Below are 22,752 nucleotides of genomic sequence, written 5' to 3'. Positions count from 1 at the left end.
AGTGATTCATTATCAGTACCACTGCTTTCATAATGCAATGGTTAACATCAATAAAATCAAGGTCACTATATTCATCACCAAGAATTTCATTAATTACTCTGTGTAAGAAGTCGCTTGGCTGTCTTTTATGGAGTGTGATTTGTGACTCATGCAGTTCACTTCAGGCCTAAAGAACCACAGACTTTGCCTAACATAACTCCTGTATAAAAATTAGTTTTAGAACTGTAAATTTAAAATCAACTATGGGTAATAAAAGTAGTAGTAAAAAGAAAAAAAAAAAAGGAATTGACTTACGTCAAAGGAGGCAGTTGACAAGCTAAGTGGCAGAACTGTTGCAAGGGTTCTGATTAATTCTAAACTCACAGTTACCTGGTTACCTACTGCCAATAAACTTCATTACATCAGTGGAGACACTGACAGGATAAGAGACAGATCTGCTGAGAGTTTTAATTAATTACAAACCCACAGTTACTGCCAGTAAACCCTTGTTATGTTAGACCAAGTCAAATATGGACATGTATTCACAGAATTTTTTTTATATTAAGTTCATAATGTATGCCGAGAGACTAAGAGACTATCCAAAATAACTCTTGCTATCACACTTCTTTGCCATACCTAGATAATGACTCCAAAAACCCAAAATAATTCTTTACTGGGAAACAAGAAAGGCACATATGCTGCCTGTGAGATAGACAGTCTGCCTACCAAGTACAGTAAATCATAAAATACATTACTGTATTCAATGCATTCTCTGGAGGAAAAGAATAAAAAAAACCTTATGGGGTTGTTATTGTCAATAATATGCCTTTAACATTGTATTATGAGTTTCTCTACCCTGAATCTTTTGAACATGAGTGCTTATCATTACTTAAAGAGCTTTGTAATGTTGATTATGCATGAAAAAATCTAAGAAATTATGTATAGTACTGTGAAACTATCATCAGTATGGGGGGGAAAAAGCCATTCAATGAACACCTGGTATCAGTTGTGCGTGTGTGTACAAATATTTTATACTGTAGGTTACATAACAACACACCCACAATAAAGGGAATACAGCACTAAAATTGTTATATTCAAAATATCTTCTGGACACCTTTAATGTAATTTCACAATTAAGAAAATCTTTAGTCTCTCCAGGATAAACATGCATTCTATTGGGAACGGTACCAAACTCGCAAAGCAATAACCACTCTTATGATCAAGTCATTAACTGAATTCATACTGAAAGCTGTGAAGGATTGGTGGTTTGACAAACAAAAACACCATGCCAAGTACCTGGGAACATTGTCCAGCTGAAATGAATCCCGTATATGCCTGTATTAAAAATAGCCAAGGCTACATTATAAAGAAGCTATCAAACATCAAATGCAATCAAAGAATCTTTGCAAAGTATGAAGTATACTGTGAACTGTAACCCACCTCAACTTTCATACATCATAAATATATGCAAAGCTTCCTTAATCTGGACATTTAAAAGAATTAAAAAAATGGCAAGTACACAAAAAAGCCATAAATAATTTCTGTTAACTTTCCATTAATTATCAATTAAAGTCATTTTTCTTGGTAAGTCAATATACCGTATTGATAGACCAAACAGTACACACATCGTAAATAAATTTACAACCATATTATGTTAATATACTTTAAATCTGAAGTTTTTTAACTACGGTAGTTTTCAGGATATAACTTCATGCAACATCTCAAAATAAAGAAAATATATTAAAATGCCAAATTTTCTATGACAATTTGTATTTTTCATAGCTACAAACCTGAGGTCTTAACAATCGGATAATTTCTAGCACCTAGCTGGATACGGTTAAAAAGCAGATGAAAGCAAGGAATCTTGTGATATCTGGCAACACATGCGTAGCTCAGGCCAGGATTGGTCAAGGACGACGCCGCTACGCCAGTCTTTTCTTTGACCGCCTAGGCAAGAGTTGTTTTCTCTACTGTTCAAGTTTATATAGAAGCTGTAGTAAATTGTATGCTTATAAAAGCTTATCCCATACAGAGAACTACATACGTAATCCTAAAACCACAAATATTAGTTTGATGAAAAATAATGAGTAAAACAAATTAATAGATATTTTTTGTTTGTTTGTATGGTGTTTTTACATTGCACGGAACCAGTGGTTATTCAGCAACGGGACCAACGGCTTTACATGACTTCCGAACCGCGTCGAGAGTAAACTTCTATCACCAGAAATACACCTCTCACTCCTCAATGGAATGGCCGAGAATCGAACCCGCGACCACCGAGGTGGAACGTAAACACCATACCAACCACGCCACCGAGGCGCTTGTAATCCTTTCAAATTTACGAAGGTTTGTCCTTCACCAAAGGTTTGTCCTCCAAATTTACGAAATCAGACTCAATGTGGAGAAAAATTTGAAGGGGACTGACAGTTTGAAGGGAAATCTTCATTTATTGGCCATCTCATGGCATTCAAATCAGGAATTTAGGACAACATTAATAAATTTCTTTAAAAAATTCATTCTGAAATCCTTTCATTTCCATACCATCAAAAAATAAAAAATAAAAACGCATCAGATTAATATAGAACACTGCTGGGAACTTGTTTGGAATTTCCAAAAAATGAAAAAAAAAACTGTCATCAGTTAACAAAATGTTTACATTTTCAGATTTCCCATCAGTGTTTACAAAATTGCCAAAATTCAACCCTTTCAGATATGTAAAAAGAAAGGAGTATTTTATATATATATATAAAATATATAAAAAAGAGGCTTCGAAATGCTTATGGAATATTACTGCAACTGGTTGAAAAAAATTAGATGAGTAAGAATAAAAAAATAGTAAGTTTCAAGTTACAAGTTTCTAAAAAATATGGAGTGGCCGAAGTGTCACAATTGTTATGTCAACCACTATTTTGAGGAAATTAGTCTCAGTGCACATTCACTATTATTATTATTATTATTATTAATTATTATTAATTATTATTATTAATTATTATTATTATTATTATTATTATTATTATTATTATTATTATTAATTATTATTATTAATTATTAATATTATTAATTATTATTAATAATATTATTATTCTTATTATTATTATTATATTATTATTATTTTAATTATTAATTATTATTATTATTATTATTATTATTATTATTATTAATTATTATTATTATTATCATTAGTATACTATTAGGTACTTTAATGAGACCTATGTTTTATTATACTTAACTTTTCTATAGGGTTGGCCCATAAGCTTTGGTATAGCCATATGTAAACTCAAGAAAGGAGTAGGGGTTCTGTTAACTTTGCTTTTAATTTAAATAAAAAAAATTTGTTGTTCATTGTAATAAGCAAAAGTCACTCCGCAACAAATTCATGAGTTATAATTAAGTCATTTATGTATATATGAAATCATCCCAGACACTTCAGTCCCTCTTAAAATTGTTGATAGAAAACAGCAACTCGTTGGTAAGACCCCAGGACCTCCTGTGAGGTAACCATCTCATTGTCAGTGTGGCTGATGCCATATTCATTATGGTCTTCAAGTCTGCACTTCTTTTGTTACTTAACTTTATAATTTCACCTCCCATTAATTTTCTACATAACTGTGTATTTACTTTGATTTTCTGTTGCAGAGGTGGGTATATTTTTTCGATATAACACTAGAATCGGCAAGGTATGACATAGCGCTTCTTTGTGATAGTAAGTACGTACGGTAGTTTGCTACATAACTGTACTTGTTTTGGTAGTTTTCTTTGTGACTTATTACTATAGTAGATTCACATCAACCACACTTCTGATGTCTAGGCCAGTCCCTTATGATGATCCTAATTGGCTGTTGATAAGCCAGTCACACGGCTGGAAACTCTCGAGAGTTCACATAGGCAGGATGTATGTTCCACCTCTCCTATGCTATGGACATTGTTTCTTTCTTTGGTCAAGCCTCAGTCTTATTCAGCAGAGGTTGGTAGCTCGAGTTCGCGGCTTGCTTTGCCAGCATGGAATCAAGAGGAATTTATTTCTGGTGATTAGAAATTTATTTATCAATATAATGTGGTTCAGATCCCACAATAAGCTGTAGGTCCCATTGCTGAGTAATCGATTGGTTCCTAGCACCACATAAAAATATCTAATCCTTCAGGCCAGCCCTAGCAGAGCTGTTAATTAGCTTAGTGGTCTGGTTAAACTAAGATATATTTACTTAACTTGATTCAGCAGAGGACTACATACATTCTTGTTATTTCATCCTTCAAAAGAGAAATAAACTAGAAAATTTTCAGTCTTTATGACTTCTTCTGTACAAAAATTCTGCCTGTTGGACTTCATCACTATCAAATGCTTCTTGCATATAATGATACAAAACAATAGTTGCTGCCAGTTGATTGCATATCTTACAGGTATGACTAACATTACTGGGCAATGTCACAGTTAAAGCAGCACAAAACTGAAGAAGGGTGTCTGAGCCTCTACCTGCCTGGGAGTTACCAAGGCCACACTGGTGACAGCCCATTTCAGAACTCAGCACTGAAGTCTGAAATCTCTCTTGCAAACCCCTGTCAAGATGAAATCTCTCTTAGAAACCCCTGTCAAGATGTAGGCAGTGATTGTGGTCTGTCAGCACACTAAAATAAAAGGAGGAAGAAGAAGCCAAGAAGGATACTTCCTAGGTCAGCTGGAAGTTAAAGTTTTAGCAAGCAACACTGACAATTTCTATGATACGTACACACTAGCTGCTCGTTTGTCTGACAGAACCCTAGATCCAGATGCTTTGTCCCTGATTCAGGAGTTTCTACATATTGGAGCATAACTCAATTTTCACCTAACCAGAAATCACCAAGGTAGAAATTGTCTCAAGGTTCATGCCAGGAAGAAATTTATGGTTGCAAATACACCCAGCTAGAAAAATCAAGTTTTCACTAAGAATGGCCCTTTAATAAAAAGTAAGGGCATTCTCTGAGTGAATTTATTCATGGTCAGCCTTAATCACAAATATGCCTAAGTTCTACTCTTTCAGATCCTGTAACCTGGAATTCAGATGTATAATACAGCCTGGGATGACCTGGAAGTTTCTGCCTTCCCAGTACACAGAAAGGTTAGCACAGTAACAGAATCTTGGTTCCCTAGGATCTGTCAGTTATCAAGTCTCTAAAAAAAGGAGTTTGTACACTATCTAATACTTAAACTATATCTTATCATAAGGTTCCCCATGTAAAGGATATTCCTACATCAATTGAACTTTCTTTGTTTCTGCAAAAACAGACATTTAGGTCAATTTTCAGCAGAACCCAGGAGGCAAAGGCTCTTTGGCAGAGGACATCAGCCTTCATCTGTACCAAAGTAGAGGTCATTCTGCAGTTGGCATAGTAGTTCTCAGCCTATCAATACTATTATTTCTCTGAAAGCTGGCTTTCTGTTTTTGAGATGGCAGAATAAGTCAATCTCAGCAATAGAGGTTATATGCCTGCAGCAATGATCAATGCCTGCCCTTAGCCATGAGCTACAAGCACTTACATTCTTCAAGTAGATCTGACAAGGTAATGTCTGCACTTTTGAAGAGTTTTCTAAACCCTCCCTCCCACAAGATAAATAAAAACTCTGTAACTTTCAGATAAGCCCATAAACTGCATTTTTTAATTACATGACACATATCAAAGACTGGAAATCAATATGTGTCCTTACAGGAGACCAAGGTTCTGTGTTCTTAGCCTTTCTGTACTCTCATATCCTGCCAGTAGTATATACAGAATACTTGTTCCTTTGCCTCTCAGAGCAATTCTCCTTATCTTTGAAGAACTACAGGGTTCAGTGAAGGTACTTCTATACATTTCCATTCATGGGGAACAAAAAGCAGCCAGTATCAGAAATTTTTTTGGCCAAATCTGACAGACAATTATTCTAGGGGCCTATATATAGAATAATTTATGGCAAACTAGTACAATTTACGAAATTTGAGCACTCATAATTAATGAGTCTTTTAGTAGCAGTTAGGCAGATGGTCCCTGTTTTAGGAGTGGTTCTTTCTTTTCTGTAAGTTTATCATCTTAACCGTGTTTTCTATCCAATCATGACATTCTCAACAACAGATTCTCTGTTACATTAGCTAATCACATGAGTACCTCATGGCAGTTTATTTCTCCAAATCTATAGCCTTCCCCTGACCATTCTCAAGTGTAAGTGGACATATAAATAACAAGCACACAATTACACACCTCTAAAGTTACTTTTTCATACAGTGCTCCCCAACTTTTTCATCGGGATAGGTTCCAGAACCTACCACAGAAATGCAAAAAATCCCTTCTAAAAATGCTTGTAACTGGCTTATAACTGCCAAATACCCTGTGCCCCATAAACTTATAATGTTTATAACTGCCTATTTTAACATTACACTGATTAATTTGATAGTTCAAACAAAAATATACCTTAAATTACCATACTAAAACAATTTATTATCATTCCAAAGAAAAGTAAATTTTCAAATTAATACACTTCATAAAGAAAAATAACTTTGTCACATATGAATAGAGTTTCTAGAGATTAATTTACACTAAATAGAAGCATAAATTAATCTCAAGAAACTCTATTCAAATGTGACAAGGTTATTTTTCTTTATGGAGTGTATCAACTTGAAAATTTACTTTTGTTTGGAATGACATTAAATTGTTTTAGTATGGTAATTTAAGGTATATTTTTGTTTGAACTATCATTTTAATCAGTGAAATGTTAAAATAGGCAGTTATAAACATTATAAGTTTATGGGGCACAGGGTATTTGGCAGTTATAAGCCAGTTATAAGCATTTTTAGAAAAGATTTTTTGCATTTCTGTGGTAGGTTCTGGAACCTATCCCCATGAAAAAGATGGGGAGCACTATGAAAAAGTAACTTTAGAGGTGTGTAATTGTGTGCTCGTTATTTATATGTCCACTTACACTTGAGAATGGTCAGGGGAAGGCTGCAGATTTGGAGAACCAAACTGCCATGAGGTACTCATGTGATTAGCTAATGTAACAGAGTATCTTAATGTAACAGAGAATCTATGTTGTTGAGAATGTCATGCTTGGTTAGAAAACATGGTTTGGTTAGAAAACACAGTTAAGTTGATAAACTTACAGTAAAGAAAGAACCACTCCTGAAACAGGGACCATCTGCCTAACTGCTACTAAAAGACCCATTAATTATGAGTGCTAAAATTTCGTAACTTGTACTAGTTTCAATTGAGTTAAATAGGGCGAAATAATCTTACCTTTGCCCTCAGCTAATTTTTCCAGACCAAAACATGATAGCTTTGCTTGCATATTTTATGATACAATAGTAACATCAGGCTACATACAATATTACTGGATACAGTGAAGTAAAGGATAACTTTATAAAAGAGCCAAGGAAAAGATGCCTATTCATTGTTTGTATTTTATGAGGTGGTCTCGGCACTTTGCCTAGGCCACCAACAACCAGACAATGGTGCTATAAACCCTACGACCCTATGGAGGGTAAAACCCAGTAATGAATATGTTGAACAAGCGCCGTAAAAGTAAAATGCCGCTAACTGATAACAACACTAACCAAGAGCTGCCTGTACTTACAATTTCTTTACAACCATTAATTTCTTTTTTTAAGGATTATGTATCAGCTTTTAAATGAAATGGACGAGTGGTTTACGTGCTCGCCTACCGATTCGATAGCGGGAGTTCGATTTTCCGCTTTGCCAACGTGGAATCAGGAATTTATTTCTGGTGATTAGAAATTAATTTCGCGATATAATGTGGTTCGGATCCCACAATAAGCTGTAGGTCCTGTTGCTAGGTAACCAATTGGTTCCTAGCCACATAAAAACATTTAATCCTATGGGCCAGCCCTAGGAGAGCTGTTAATCAGCTCAGTGGTCTGGTTAAAGTAAGATATACTTAACTTTTTACAATAACTTTAATTTCATTTAAAAGTTAGCTTAATACTTTGGGAGCATGATTAGGGTAATATTGAATGTTTAAACTCTAGAAATAAACATTCATTAACATTTTTAGAGACAGTGCCATGCAAGGGGTTCTGGAACCTAACCTCACATAAGTTTGGGGCATGAGTGTATTACATCCATATCTTAAGAACCAGTAAATTCACCATACTGTATCAAATCCCTTCAGGTATGCTAAATTGACCTGATAATATTTGTTCCCTGCTGAAGTTTACCTTTCATTATACCTCTAAATCCCATTATTTTACTCATGTTATACTGCCCATGATGGTGCAGTAATGAATGAAAATAGTCAACATATACTAGAAAATTTATTCTTGTACTCTGGTGAGTCCTATCACTAGAGGGAGCTCCTTACTCAATACACAACAATACAAAGGCTGCTTAAACAAGGTGAAATGTCTGAAAGGATAAAACCATTTAAATGAACTGTGAAATAGAGTGGTTGGTATTTATGGAAGATAAACATTTTAAATTTTCTGTTAATACAATATAAAAGTTTGTGACTGACTTATAGAAAACTGATCTTGAAGCTATACTAAGGACCAACAATTTCATCAAAGATCATGAAATTATTCCCATTTTCCTTAGCATCCTAAGAGTTGCTCATCAAAAAGTTTACCCAAAGAGTATCCATCTGCATTACCTGCAAGACCATGATAGTATACAGCACCACTTGGGAATCATATCTACAAGTGAACAAATTGGAAATATGTAATAATGTGAACGCCTCCTCATCAAATCAACTATTGAATAAGATACGGAAACGTTAAATAGGCATTAGAGATTTGAATCACTAATCAATTATGCACCAGGCCATCACATTCAAATCTCAAGAAATATAACTATCTATTTGATCAAAAATTATTGTACTGAATGATGTCCATGACTTATTAATGCAGAACATGAATAATTTAGACTTCCTGAATTACAATGGGACTATATTCCGATTGTAAAACTTGTAAAACTATCATAAGGTGTAAATATTCCAGGATCTAATGTGTCCAGAGTTCCGAAGGGTAGTGTTCTTCGTCCCATATTATTTTCATGCCGATGATGCAACACTTGTGGGTGTAGTAAAGTCTCCACTTATGAGAAATGAAGCTGTCCTCACCCTCAATTGGGACATGGACTGGATCACTGACTAGCCTAGTTGGAGGGGTATGAGGCTGAACTCTAGTAAAACAAAAACACTATTGATTAGCAGATCTTGTACAGATTTTCCACTCCATCCTCCCCTTCAGGTGGATGGGACTTTGCTAAAAGAGTCTGAAGCTTTAATAACCATTCTAGGTGTAACTTTTGATTAACATATTACTTTTGAGAAACATCTAATGAAAGTTTCAATAATGCTGGACGAAAGTTGGGTATTGTTCAAAAGGTCATTTGTGCTTCCTTTACTAGAATAGTGTTCTCCACTAAAGATGTCCCTTCTGCCAGAGATTTATCTCTTTCAGATAGAGTTGCTCATGGCGGTAGTTGCCCATTTTTAAATGTTAGCAGTTATGACTTGGACTATCAACGGATGGTCTCTGTCATTTTTTCATCATTTGTATTTTAATAGAGATATCTCTCATTCATAATTGATCCATGATCCGCTTTTCCTGCCAAAAGCAACCAGATTCACAGTTAAACAGCACAAATATGCAGTAAATATGCCTTGCTGTCAAACTTATCAGTTCCAGAGGTCCTTTGTTCCTCACACTGCAGGACTGTGGTACAGTCTCCCTGAGGATGCCATGCAATTGGAACTTCAAAATTTCATACTGTTAGACTGTGGAACAGTTTCCCTGTAGATGCCATGCAACTGGAACTTCAAACCTTCAAGTGAAGAGCAATGCAATACTACCCTTATGTTATTTCCCTTGGATTTAAATACATTTTCATCTATTTATTAATTTATTTTTTCTTTTTAATAGGAGAGAAATACGAGAGATCTCTTCTCTCTATATTTTCCTTTTACCTTCAATTACTTTGTAATGAGCACCATAATCATTGGAAGCTTGAATTTCACCTCAATGGCCCCTGTAGGCTCGTTCCATATGTATAGGGTTCATCTTCTGAATAATTATAATTAAAATAATTAGTCAAAAATGCATTCAAGCACACCTATCCAAACAAACAACCTAGCCTAGCCTACCTTTAACATACTTACAACACTTGTATTTGTCCACAGTTGGACAATATTAAAATCACATTGAATTAACTGTGTCATGTATTGAAAGTGAAAACCAGAAAGGTTATATGGGTAACCACCATTAACATAAACAAATGAAAGCAAACTGGCACTGAAGAATGTTTGAAGATTAGATGGTAAAATAATAGTGCCTTCTGAAGCACTGAAACTTCCCATGACTTGCTGTAAATTACTGTGTATCTGTAGGATCATCGGCATGCTTTTAACGGGTTTCAGAAAGACTTACTGCCTTAGCCTGGATATCAGTTGACTAAGCAGCGCACTCTTCTGTCTATACGGTCTTAAATCCTTGTGACAAGTAATTTTTCCACCTCATCAGTCAGCCCAGCTCTTTTTCTTTGTGATGACAGTAGATTATACTAACATCAAAAACTTCACAACATCACTTAATCACTTCTGATCTTTTATGATGGCCAAAGTTGTAAACTGCGAAGACGTAAGTTCCTGTGCCATGATCATTTTAAGCATGTTGTCCTCACAGTTGGTGATTATCCAAAGTTACCAAGAGTAACTGCCTTCCTTAATTGATCTTACCAATAACAGGAGACAGATGGTATATCCATCCAGACATGAAAACACAGATGCATGAGGACATCCAAAAATAAAATTTGAGCAATAAAGAGCACTATAGAGTATCAGTTGTATACGCTAGCAACCAAGTGATGATTGGAAAATTAAAAATTCAGTATTCAAAATACACTTTCTGCTGAATGTGTACTTTCACTTTCATCATAAATTTGAAGTAACTGTGAATGAAAGATTGTAACCAGGAGAGCGCCTGTACCTACAAAATGAGATGTTGAAGTACACAGCTGAATCAAACAAATAATACTCAGGTCTAGATGATTCCACCAGACACCTATCAGAAAAGCAGAAAAAAAATCATCCTCAATTCTGATATTAACAAAGCATTCTTGAAGCAAAGAACTGTAATGAAGATTTTTAAAATAGAAAATTCAAAAAAATTTTCAAGAAGGGTTCCTAGGAACCACCAGGCAACTACAGGCTTATCCACCTGACTTATATTAATTGAATATATTATATCATAGCCAAAAACATGAGACATACAGAATCAGACACTCTAATTCTAGGCAGTTAACATGAATCAAGTAAAAGTACTATGGTATTACAGATCAAATAGGAGACTAGACAGAAGACTGGCAAAGGAACTGAATATAAAAATGTTCATATCAATGAGCCATCTTCTTACTGGTAAAAAGTCAAAGTTGTGTTCCTCAAGGATTGGTTTTGTGTCTGCTATATCTGCATGATTGACCCACACTTTATGCCGAGTAGCAAAATGAGCTAATTTGATGACTTCAAAAAAATAGATACTGGTGCTGTTAATGATAGAGCAATCAACTAATTCCAAGAACATTGTTGAATGGTCATTAAAAGGAGGGCAGTTGCCATTCAGCTCAAGATAAAATATAAATTCATGCATATAGGTAATGAAAATAAGAATGTCAACTTGATAAGGAGACAGAGTTGTCATGAAAAGAAAGTTCTGAAGTCATTACAACTAGTGACTCAAACCCTTCAAGTTAATGTACAGAAGCAGAAAAGAGGGCTGAAAATATGAACATATAACATAAATTACTATTAAGAAAAAGGAGACCATAGTAAGTTAATGTAATGCACTTGTTAGTCCCCAATCACAAATGCAGTACATTGTGAATTCTGAGTCCCATACAAGAGGAAGAACAAAGAAAGAATAAAAGCAGTAAAGGTAAGAACCACCAAACTATAATACCATCAACTAGACACCTTGGATATCTAAGGTGGCTAGATTGCCACAATCTGTAAGCTTTTAAAAATGCACTGATAATGAGGTCAGCACTAAAATACAAAAAGGTATGCAAAACATAGAATCCCTACAAATGGCATTGCTCATGTTTCTTCTCCATTTTGGGAAAACACAACAGAAACAAAAAGGTAAAAAATACAAAAAACACAAAATGCATGAAGTAACAAAAAAGTAGCAGGCTACTTATCTAAATTCAACACACACTTAAGAGCAAGAATGGGCTGAGTGAGTGCATCCCACCCCACCCCCCACCAACCCTCCATCTCCACCATGTAGCTACCCTTGCTTCCAGGTCTCAACAACAGCACTCCAATAAAAGGACTTTACATAGTCCTATGTGAAAGGCATTGGTTTGTATCCCCATAGGAACATCCATACATGTATCTACTTTCCTTAAACATTAACCAAGTTGTGTCTATCACAAGGAAAATAGAACAATAAAGTTTTGACACCAAACACTGTGGGAATTTCTTCATATGTAAGATAGCCTCACTTTACAATATAATACCAAGAAAGGTTGTGAATATTACCACCATTGGCCAGTTAAAGAACAGATTACATAGATAAAATGGTCAACACAAATATGTTTAATTGATTTTCATTTATTAATTTTTTACATAAGTAAACTTTGATGGATCACTGTGTCTATCAGGTAATTCTTAACCATGTAACACTAATACTGTACTGTAGAATATGAAGTTATGTAGAATTTGTAAATGAATTTTTAAATATGTAGATAAAAAAATCAAATCAAGTGTTAAATTACATTCAATATTGTCTCTGAACTACAAATATTAGATAATAGGTTCATAATAGTCTTGAAGAGATGACAAAATCTGTAAAACAACTGTCAGAAATATCAAAGAATATTTAGCCATATAATATATATTAAAAGTAAATAATTTAAAATTAATGATATATCTGCTTATATACTGTTATAATAATCCACTTACCTGTCAGAACCTAGTAATCTGAATATTCTTGAATTGTCGATAATCTCTTGTGTTATTTCACCATTCTTGAAACTTCGTCCCTGCATTCCATGTTCATGAAATGCTAATACACTATCAGTTAAACATACTGAAAAAAAAAGAATAACTAAAGTTAAAACCATAATATTAAAGAATACAAAAGGCCAAAAAATCCTATAATTTTACATATTCAAATAATCTTAGGTTTTACAAGCAACCTTCTTGTCAGTGTAGAGATAATATTTAAGTATACTTGTTAGCATTGAAAAATCAGTTACTAAATCAAATTACAAGCTTCAGGTATCTGGGGCAAAATGCCTCAACAAACAGTATCAAATTATCTAAAAGATAGTAAATATTGCTGTACATTATACTTCTCAGATATTCTAAATATAATAAATTATTATTAAGCTTCATTAACATTACTAAATATGTAACAAGGTCACTGATGGTAGTCGAAAGCAATCTTGCAATCTGCAAGCATATTCCAGTGACTACATTTGTCGAGCACAGAAGATGGAATTCTTCAGTGTATGGTGTTTTAGATATACACTGAATCCACTGGATCATATACTTTTTGAAAGAATATGAGGTTGGTCTTTTTATAATACTAACCGTGCATACTGAACAAGTCATCCTGACCATTATTCTTGACTTTTAAAAAAGATTACTGAAGGGGGCAATTAAGGTTGCTAAGCTACCCAAAATATCATAACGAATAGCAAAAATGGTGCTTTTTAATAGAACTTTTTATACAAAACTTCCTAAAACTTCATGCTTAACCTGATAAATTCAGACTTGATTTCTCAATGGCTATAGAACCACTTTTTAATGATAATATAGGAAAAAATGCCTCATATGAACTGGACAGCAAAAAAACATAATATCCAAATTTTTAAGTGCATTAAAAGTTAAAATTGTTACAACTGACTAATAACCTAAACACCATTTAGTGTGTAATGTTCATAACATGGTTATACCTTGCTCTCATGATATTACATACAGATATATATAATCACTTGCTTCCAGACATACACAAAGAAAACTTACCAATAGAATCTACATTGAAGTCAAATTTGAGTTCAGATGTTTGTTTTTTCCTTTCCTTTATTCTCCCTTGTAAATTGACTACTCTTACAAGATCTGAAAAAGAATAGTACCTACTTAGTACATAGAAATATTCCCATGAAGTTTGTTTCAGCTAAATTAAGCACTTTCCCTGATGATTTTCCACAACAAAGAAATTAAACCACAGTCTACAAATCATCAAAACATAGTAGCACAATATAAAAAGACAATTGCCCAAAAGAAAAATTATCTTAAAAATGAAGAGTGAACTCTGTAAGTATGAAGTCTCCTGAGGTCTTTACCCTTGCTGCTGTATAGCTACTAGGTTGTATCAAAGTAGTACTGTAGTGAATAGCGCACTGACAATGTTCCAGTAAATCTCAGCCTTTCCTTTTGACTCTTCATAAGTTTACCCAGGTCTCAAATAAACTGATTAAAATGCCTTGGGAATATAGAGAAAACAATAAAGTTGGCTTTGCAGTAAACTCTTCAGCTAATAATTGCAGTGCAAAGATGCTTTGTCACTTCCTGGTCAAGGTCCAAACAAGGTGCGCTATTGAGATTTAAGGGCAAATTGAAATATTTTGTAGTCTCTTTCAATGGTTGTTTCTACAAAGAATCTGAAATCTTTACAACCAGAAGCCTCCAAGAAAATTTATAAACTACAAATGTTTCAAGTTTTTCCCAATATAAACCAAAAACTTTAAAAATGCTAATGGCAGGTTACCTGATGGTTCTGGTAAGCAGGCATAAATATGTACATAGTACTCTATAGGTCTCCCCATAATTAACAGAATCAATGCTTGATTAGTCTGATCCAGCTACAAAGAGCTGTGGGGGGTTGAAAGGTGGGCCATTCTGATTAAAGTAAAGGGTTTTAATTAAAATATTTAAAAAAATATACAAGTTTCTTCATAAACCTACAACTTTAACAATCCTGAATATCTACTTAGGTTGGAAACCCCGGACCTGAAGGGATAAAAAAAGAAATGGCTCCTTGGAATCAAGAATAATATTGAATCCATAGCTTGAATATCTACTTATGTTGGCTGCTGTAATCTTCCAAAAGGAAGATAAGGACTTGAAGATATCAATAGAGCTCCAAAGAAATAGGACTAGTAGTAATGAACCCCACGTTCTTAGGGAAAAGAAGGGGTCAAGAGCTAGACTGGAGCCTCTTACAAGACAGAACTAATAACTAATGAACATGCACACCAGCCTCTTACAAGATGGAACAATGTGAAACCCTTGAAACCTTAGGTTTAGCAGAAAGCCAAGTTGTGTTGATTAAAGAGAGAATGAAGATGATTCTGTGAAGATGAAACTTGTTCATCTGTTGCTACTGGGCCAAAGATGTTCAGGATAACATACCAATACATAAAATTTTTTGGGAAAACAAGAGAAATCTGGTACAGACTTCAAAGTAGCTTCCTCCAAAAAGTAAGCCAAGCTTGAGAGTAGCTTAGTTCAACCTCTAAGATGCAATAGTAATGATCTGCCTGTGAAAAGAGACCAACAAAGTCTTGATTAATCTTGATTACCTATACAGGCGGCCCTCGGTTAGCGGCAGGGGTTCCGTTCCTGGCCGCCGACGCTAAGTGATTTTCGACGCCGAGCAATTTTAAAGCCTACGGTTGCTGCACACCTTCTTTTGAAACTCTAGACCAGTCAAAGGCACCGTAATCCCACAATGGCGCAATAAGTAAAATTATATTTATGCAGTATAGTACTATAGAATTTACTGTACAGTAGTACTGTACAATACATTATAGCATTATAAATACTGTAGAGTGGAAAAAGCCTAGCTTTAATCCTTTGGGTGTCTAGAGTATGTAAAGATATAATAAGGTTTATACAGTGTACAGGTAGCTGTAATGTTCAAGTTACGACAATTCGTCTTACGATAGTCCGATTTTATGAGACCAAATTACAATAGCCTAACTTTATCCCATCTTCTAGTTACATACGTTCAATAACAGCAAAAGAGAATGATGAAAGTATGGTTTTAACGTTATACTCGTTGCGTGAACATGTACAGCCATGAACAACTGAACGAGAAACTTTTTTTTTTCTAAGTACAACCGAATTGGATCACATCCGTTTGGCTTATATTTCAATCATCGTACTACACAGTACACTATTACCGTAGTTGTTATAAATGGCGTTATGTAGAATAGAACTGAGATCAATCGGGAAATGTACTGTTAAATTTAAACCTAGTTATAACTGAAGCTGAGAAAACTGTTCAAGCTGCTAATGACTATTATCGTACATCAGCAACAATGATAAAACTCCAGTAAACGTATGCCATCAAACACAACTGTAGGTAAAATTGAGATAAAATCATTTTAATCAAAACTACTGTGCTTGAAAGAACACATTTTACTGTTGGTTTCACGCCGATATAAGATAAATAACGTAAAGTTCATATTACGATGATACAAAGGACAATTGCGAACGGAATCACGTAATTTTGACTCTATAAACATGCCGCCAACGTAACCTGTTCACGAAAAAAAAAGAAGTTCACATTCACAATGAGACATATTCAAATCATATTTCCACCTAAAAACACATTGTATGAAGAAAAATAACCTTGTCTCATATAAGTCAAGTACTATCTAGATATTCATTTATGCTAACTAGAAGGAAGAGAATTTGCTCAGAATTGCGTTAATTATGGCGAAACAAACTCGTATTTGCCATCAGCTGATTTCAAACCACAACATTGGCCACTCTGCAGAATACTGGCTTAGATTTGCCATAGTATTTTATAATACAGTAATATGAGAATACATACAATATTATTGGATACAGTGAAGTAATGTATAACTTTTTAAAGGATTTATGGAAAAGATACATAATTAATAAAAATCACACCATGCATTTTTCGGAACAGTGGCGGACAAGAACGAACATGAAAAAACATCCCCTGACAACATGGAGCGTAGTTAACAAAGGCTGCCTTAATTTGTATCATATTTATGTACAAAAATAAAAATACCCTGTACGTAATATATTTTCATACACATTTTTAACATAAAAGCATAAACATTTAAAAAATCGACACATCGATCGCTAAATTTGCACTCTTTTTAAGTCTATATTTTTGGAAGAGCGGCAGACAGCGGCTTACAAGATCGAACATGAAAAAACATCGTATTTGATAACGTGAAGGGCAGTTTCAAAAGCTGCCTTTTTATCATATTTCAGCAGAAATAAAAATACTCTATACGTAATACATTTTCATGCACATTTTAACCTCTTCATTACTGAAAGTTTGTTTGGAGGTAGGTGGGCACCACCATTCAAGTCTACTACACCGCCCCGGGTGCATAAAAGTTACGTACCACCAAAACTCCTCTTTTCAGATAGGGACTTCCAATCATTCTGTAATTTCGGTTTGAAGAGTTTGGAGCAAAATAAACAGTATGACACGATGCCAGACGTATGATGAACCCAAAAAAATATTATTACTGCTTATAGTAGTGTGTAGGTGACAGATGAACTGCGTCTCAACAAAAAATCACAAAACCAGACAAGCGTAAACATGTAATAACTTCTACCCAAGTATAAAACCAGTTGCATCATCATTTACTGTATCTATTTATTTATTCACTTATTACATTTTACAAATAAAAGGTATGAACACCAGATAAATGAAGGTAAAAATAAAGCCTTATAGTAACTTTATATATAAAAAACCAAACCAGAGAAAAAGCAAAAAAGCTATTTTTTCTGAGGACAAGAAACTTGAAAAATTAGTTTAGATGCCCCTAAAGTTGTTTTCTGTGATTAAACTAATCTTAGAAAATGACATCGACCAATTTTTGAGAGATATACTAATAAAATTTGCGATTTCCATATTTATTGGCGGGGCTTTCGCTTTAGTTGTTGCTCTTTTTTTTGTTATTACGTGCTTATTTACTGTTCTATTTTGATAATACGTACTTTATGTGCATGTTCCAGGTGGATATACCAACATTCTGTAAGACTGAATTTCTATTCAAGACTGTAGTTTTCTCACCGACCACCAGTGTCCCTTGTACAAGGGACACTGCAAGGGACACTGAGTTTCATATTTTTTTTCATAAAATCATTTATTTTCCCTGTAGGATGATAAAACTCACAGAGAATATGCGTTATTATAGTGCTAATAATACCTGATAATTTCATTAGCCTGTCTTGATTAGTGTATTTTTGGCAAATATTTTTACGATCGGCACCCCTCCAAACTGGAGTCACTACCGAGAGATTCAGTTCGGCAGCGAACGCAATGTTTACATTCTGCTCACCCACCCGGTAAAGAAGGGGTTAAACATAAAAGCATGAACATTTATAAAATCGACACATCAATCGCAGGCGGCAGCCCACAAGAAAGAACATGAAAAAACATTGTATCTGATAACGTGTGAAGGGCAGTTTCAAAAGCTGTCTTCGTATCATATTTCTGTGCAGAAATAAAAATACCCTATACGTAATAAATTTTCATACACATTTTAAACATAAAAGCATGAACATTTATAAATTAACACATCCATAGCCAAATTTGCCCTTATGTAACTCGATATTTTCGGCATAGAACAGTCAGAGGCATATATTTTACCCTAATACTTATGTAATAACTCTCCATAAAATTTGTTAATATAATTTGCATACCCTTTATGGTCTGAATGGCATTTCTACAAATGTATGAACTCGTTAGACAACGGCGTTAGCGGCGCTGTTAACTGAAAATGGTGCCGTAAAAATGTCTCATTTTTTAAATGAATATTCTTGACGACAGCCGTAAATCCGATTCGCCGCTGAGCGATTGCGCCGTTAACATCGGGCCACCTGTACTGCCAGGCAATGGTGATATGACTATCTTGGCTCAACCAGTTCATGCAGGCTTCCCTAATAAGAACACTCTGCTTGCTGTACTTTCTGTTGTCAGGCAGTGAAGATACAACTGCCTTGGCTTGTTCATCTTGGCTTCCCAAATAGGAAATTCACCTTGCTGTACTTGCTACACGGCCAGGCAGTGGTGATATGACTGCCTTGGCTCATCAGTTCATGTAGGTTTCCCTGATGAAAAAATTCCACTTGCAGTACTTTTCAAATTCTGGAAGGAAATCATGAACAGTATCTAGGATGACCTTGCTACTGGGCATCAACATAGAGAGGCTATCCATGATTACCAAGAGGAACTCAGGTTTGTCCTGGATATGGAATTAGGTGTGATATTAAAAAATTTCTCATCCTTTAAACAAGATGATAGCAAGGCTGCACAGGCAGGGATAGGGTTTCTCACCAAAAATCTTAGGTCGTCGAACAGGGTAATAAAAAACCCAAAGCCCCAAAAGAAGTTGAATCAGTTGTCTAGATCCCATTGAAATCAGAACAGATAATAAAACAGAGCCTACTCACTCCCAGAGTTCCAATGACTGGTAATAATAATAGGACCAAGTCAAACAATAAATATACCTAAAATCAGAAAGTAGCACAATTACCAATATCTACCCCTATAGCCCTTGGCAAGACCTCAATGTGCATCCTTTCACCCAGTGGAAAATACCTCATTAATAAAAGGAAAACTGACTAATGTTGAGCATAGAGAATTTTGGGACAGCGTGGCCTTTCCCAGTACAATGACACTTGTTTCCTCCTTTAACAGGAATAATATAGCAATGAAAGCCACAAAAGCAACCTTTCTCCAGTCTAATGGAAAATAGTCTCTTCACTTTTGAAACAATCTACCATGTTGAGATGGAATTTCAGAATTTTGTGGTGACTGGGAATCAGAAGTTTATGGCAGAAATAATCCTATTTGTCTCCAACATCCCAGTATCTGATAGTGCTATAAATGAATGGGTAACACTTGCCCTCCTTTGGGAGAGAAAAAAAGCTCCCATTAGACATGGCTACCCAACAATTTGGGTCTCTGCAAGAAAAATCTCAGCCGAGCCATGGCTGCAATTATACTAAGCTCCACCTATAAGAGCTTCCGGAGTCTTCCACAACAATGTTCACTGCAGAGGCTAAAACACTTGTGTGGACCCGACAATTAATTGAATGAGCCAGACAACACAATTGCGTAATATAAGCTGTTGTAAAAAAAAAAAAAAAACAGAGAGAGAGAGAGAGAAGAGGAGAGATGATGAGAGAGGAGAGGAGAGAGAGACGAGAGAGAGATAGAGAGAGAGAGAGAGAGAGAGAGAGAGAGAGAGAGAGAGAGCGAGTCTAGAAAATGATACTCTTGAGAATTTTCCTCTTCCTTTGCCTTAAAAAACTTGGTGTGAACCAGCACAGTACAATCCTCCGGTCACTACTTAAGGACCCCTCCCACAACAGAAGTAGCATCAGCATCCCTTTCCAAGCAAATAAAACATTACTACCTGGGAAAAGAAATAAACTTCAACCTCTGGACTGCATATTACAGTTTGGGTCCATGGTAGATCTAATCTTAATAATGACTGTAGGATTTAAACAGAGTTTGGCTCTCACATGGCAGGAAAAGGCTTTGCAATTGCCTCCATCTGAGATTGGAAAGATACTCTGTCTATGGAAGGGGTCTCTGGCAAACATGCTGACCTGACTCCACCTTTCTATGAGAGATAGTACAGACACTACCCTACTTACAAACGAGTTATGTTCCAAACGACCGTTTGTATCTTGATATGTTAATAAGTTAGTTAAATTGATATTTAGTGCCTAATTTTTGTTGATGTTTACATTAAAATTTTGCTCTGGGCAACTTTTTTACTAGTAAGAATTTTTGCAAAGAACATGAAAAAGATGAACCTTTTCCATTAACCCCTTCCTTGATTATCTAGAGTATTCTCATGATTAATGACCACGGTGTCTTCTTACAATCATAAGAATATTTGTTCATACTCTTGAAATATTCCTACTTGATGTTTTTCTATCTTCCCGTATTAACTGAATCTGTGATGAATACCCATTTTCTATAAGTACATATATTTTTTTAAATCAAGCAGTATTATAAGGAATTATTTTGGAAGCTAGAAAGGTAAAATGAATACTAAATTTTTATTGCTGCTTGAATCTAATTTTTAATTTCTTATTTTTAGCTTTCTAACCCCAAAGTAATTTCATATACTACAGCATGATTTAAAATGACAAATTTTCTAAGACAATTTGTATTTTTCATAACTACAAACCTGAGGTCTTTAGAATAGGATAATTTCTAGCACCTAGCTGGATCCGGTTAAAAAGCAGATGAAAGCAAGGAATCTTGTGATATCTGGCAACGCATGCGTAGATCGGGTGAAGAGTGGTCAAAGACCACACACCTACGCCACCGCGTCAGTCTTTCCCAACTCAGGATGTCTTAATTAACAAACAGAGGGGCAGCTAGAGGCGGGCAGTATAATGTTAAGACCTCAGGTTTGTAGCTATGAAAAATACAAACTGTCTTAGAAAGTTTGTCATTTGTTCATACGCAAACAAACTTTTGGGCTTAACAATAGGATAGACTCATACTTGGAGGGAGGTACAAGACATCCTAAACTGGCCTACCCACCAGTCCAGCTTCCAGAAGAAATGACTTCTGGAGAGGGACTGAAGCCCATTGAGAAGCTAGATAAATTGATATCTAACCACTCAGACCCTGAGTGACGTACAATGATATATGGGAGACTCATTGTATAGGGAACCAAAGAGAAACTTTGGCTGTCCATTAGCAAACCAATAACACCAGGGTTTGTACTACTCCCAACTCCTCCTTGCCAAGGAGTGGAGCATATGCTACCGAATAGAGGGTTTGATATTTGTATATTAAGAGACCACACTATCAGTATGACTACTTTACTCATATGTATCAAACCAGTCCAGCGAATGACGTGTCTATTCCTTAACCCGCCTGAAGGAAGAAGGAAAGGTACAAGAGAAAGGAGACCAGCCAACTCACTCATTCTCTCATCCACACAATCATCTTAGGTAAGATACAAAAGTGCCCTGTTAATGGCAACTATGAGTTACACAACCTGTTGGGCAGCCACCACAGGACCCAGGGAAAACGTGTCCATAGATCTGTGGTCAACATCCTTAAGACAGGAAGAGGTGAATGTGGACTGGCGTAACCAAGTACCAGCGCTCAGCACTCTATGTACAATCAAGTTCTTTTTGAAAGCCAGAGAGGGACCAATACCCCTAACGTCATGAACTCTAGCCTGCATAGAAGTGGGTGGAATCATCAAGAGCCAAGTATACCTGCCTGATGGTTTTCCGTATCCAAAAAGAGATAGTATTCTTAGACACCTCTTTCTTCGTACAGCCTGTGCTAACAAAAAGTCTGCAGTAGCCTGGTCTAAGGTGCCGAGTCCTTTTAAGATAGCAACGCAGGGCCCAGACAGGGCACAACAAAAGCTCTTGAGCATTACCACCCACAAAGTCATTCAGTGATGGAATGGAAAACAAGTGAACCTGTCATCGTGCACAGAGGGATTTTGGGTCTTGGCCACGAATTCCAGGACACATTCGAAGGACACCAAATCCCCAACCCCTGGTGTGCTTCACATCATAGCTTAGACCGTGGAGCTCTCCTAGCCTCTTGGAAGATGCCAAGGCCAGAAGGAAAACTGTCTTGAGCATCAAGTTCCTGTCAGATGAGCGACGCAAGGGCTCATATGGACTCTAAGTGAAGCTCTTGAGAACCAAGTAAACATCCCACGTCGAAGGCTTGAGCTCCCTAGGAGAACTCAACTGCTCAAACCCCTTAACTAGCAAGGAAAGTTCCCAGGAAGAGGAGATGTCGATACCTC

General features: G+C 35.6%; 1 protein-coding gene across 1 annotated transcript in view; it reads right to left on the bottom strand.

Moving 5' to 3' along the window:
* Positions 1-22,752, bottom strand: part of LOC135210686 (mitogen-activated protein kinase kinase kinase kinase 5-like) — a 97,268-nt gene that overhangs the window by 32,285 nt on the left and 42,231 nt on the right. The window contains exons 9-11 of the mRNA XM_064243461.1: positions 13,970-14,062; positions 12,902-13,028; positions 1,276-1,314 (exon numbers count right to left, since the gene is read on the bottom strand). Coding sequence (XP_064099531.1) covers positions 1,276-1,314; positions 12,902-13,028; positions 13,970-14,062 — 259 coding nt within the window. The remainder of the gene's footprint in view (positions 1-1,275; positions 1,315-12,901; positions 13,029-13,969; positions 14,063-22,752) is intronic.

The sequence above is a fragment of the Macrobrachium nipponense genome, chromosome 4 (assembly GCF_015104395.2).
Source record: "Macrobrachium nipponense isolate FS-2020 chromosome 4, ASM1510439v2, whole genome shotgun sequence".
Taxonomy (NCBI): domain Eukaryota; kingdom Metazoa; phylum Arthropoda; class Malacostraca; order Decapoda; family Palaemonidae; genus Macrobrachium; species Macrobrachium nipponense.
Note: the sequence above shows the minus strand (reverse complement) of the source record. Positions and strands in the feature narration are given on the sequence as shown.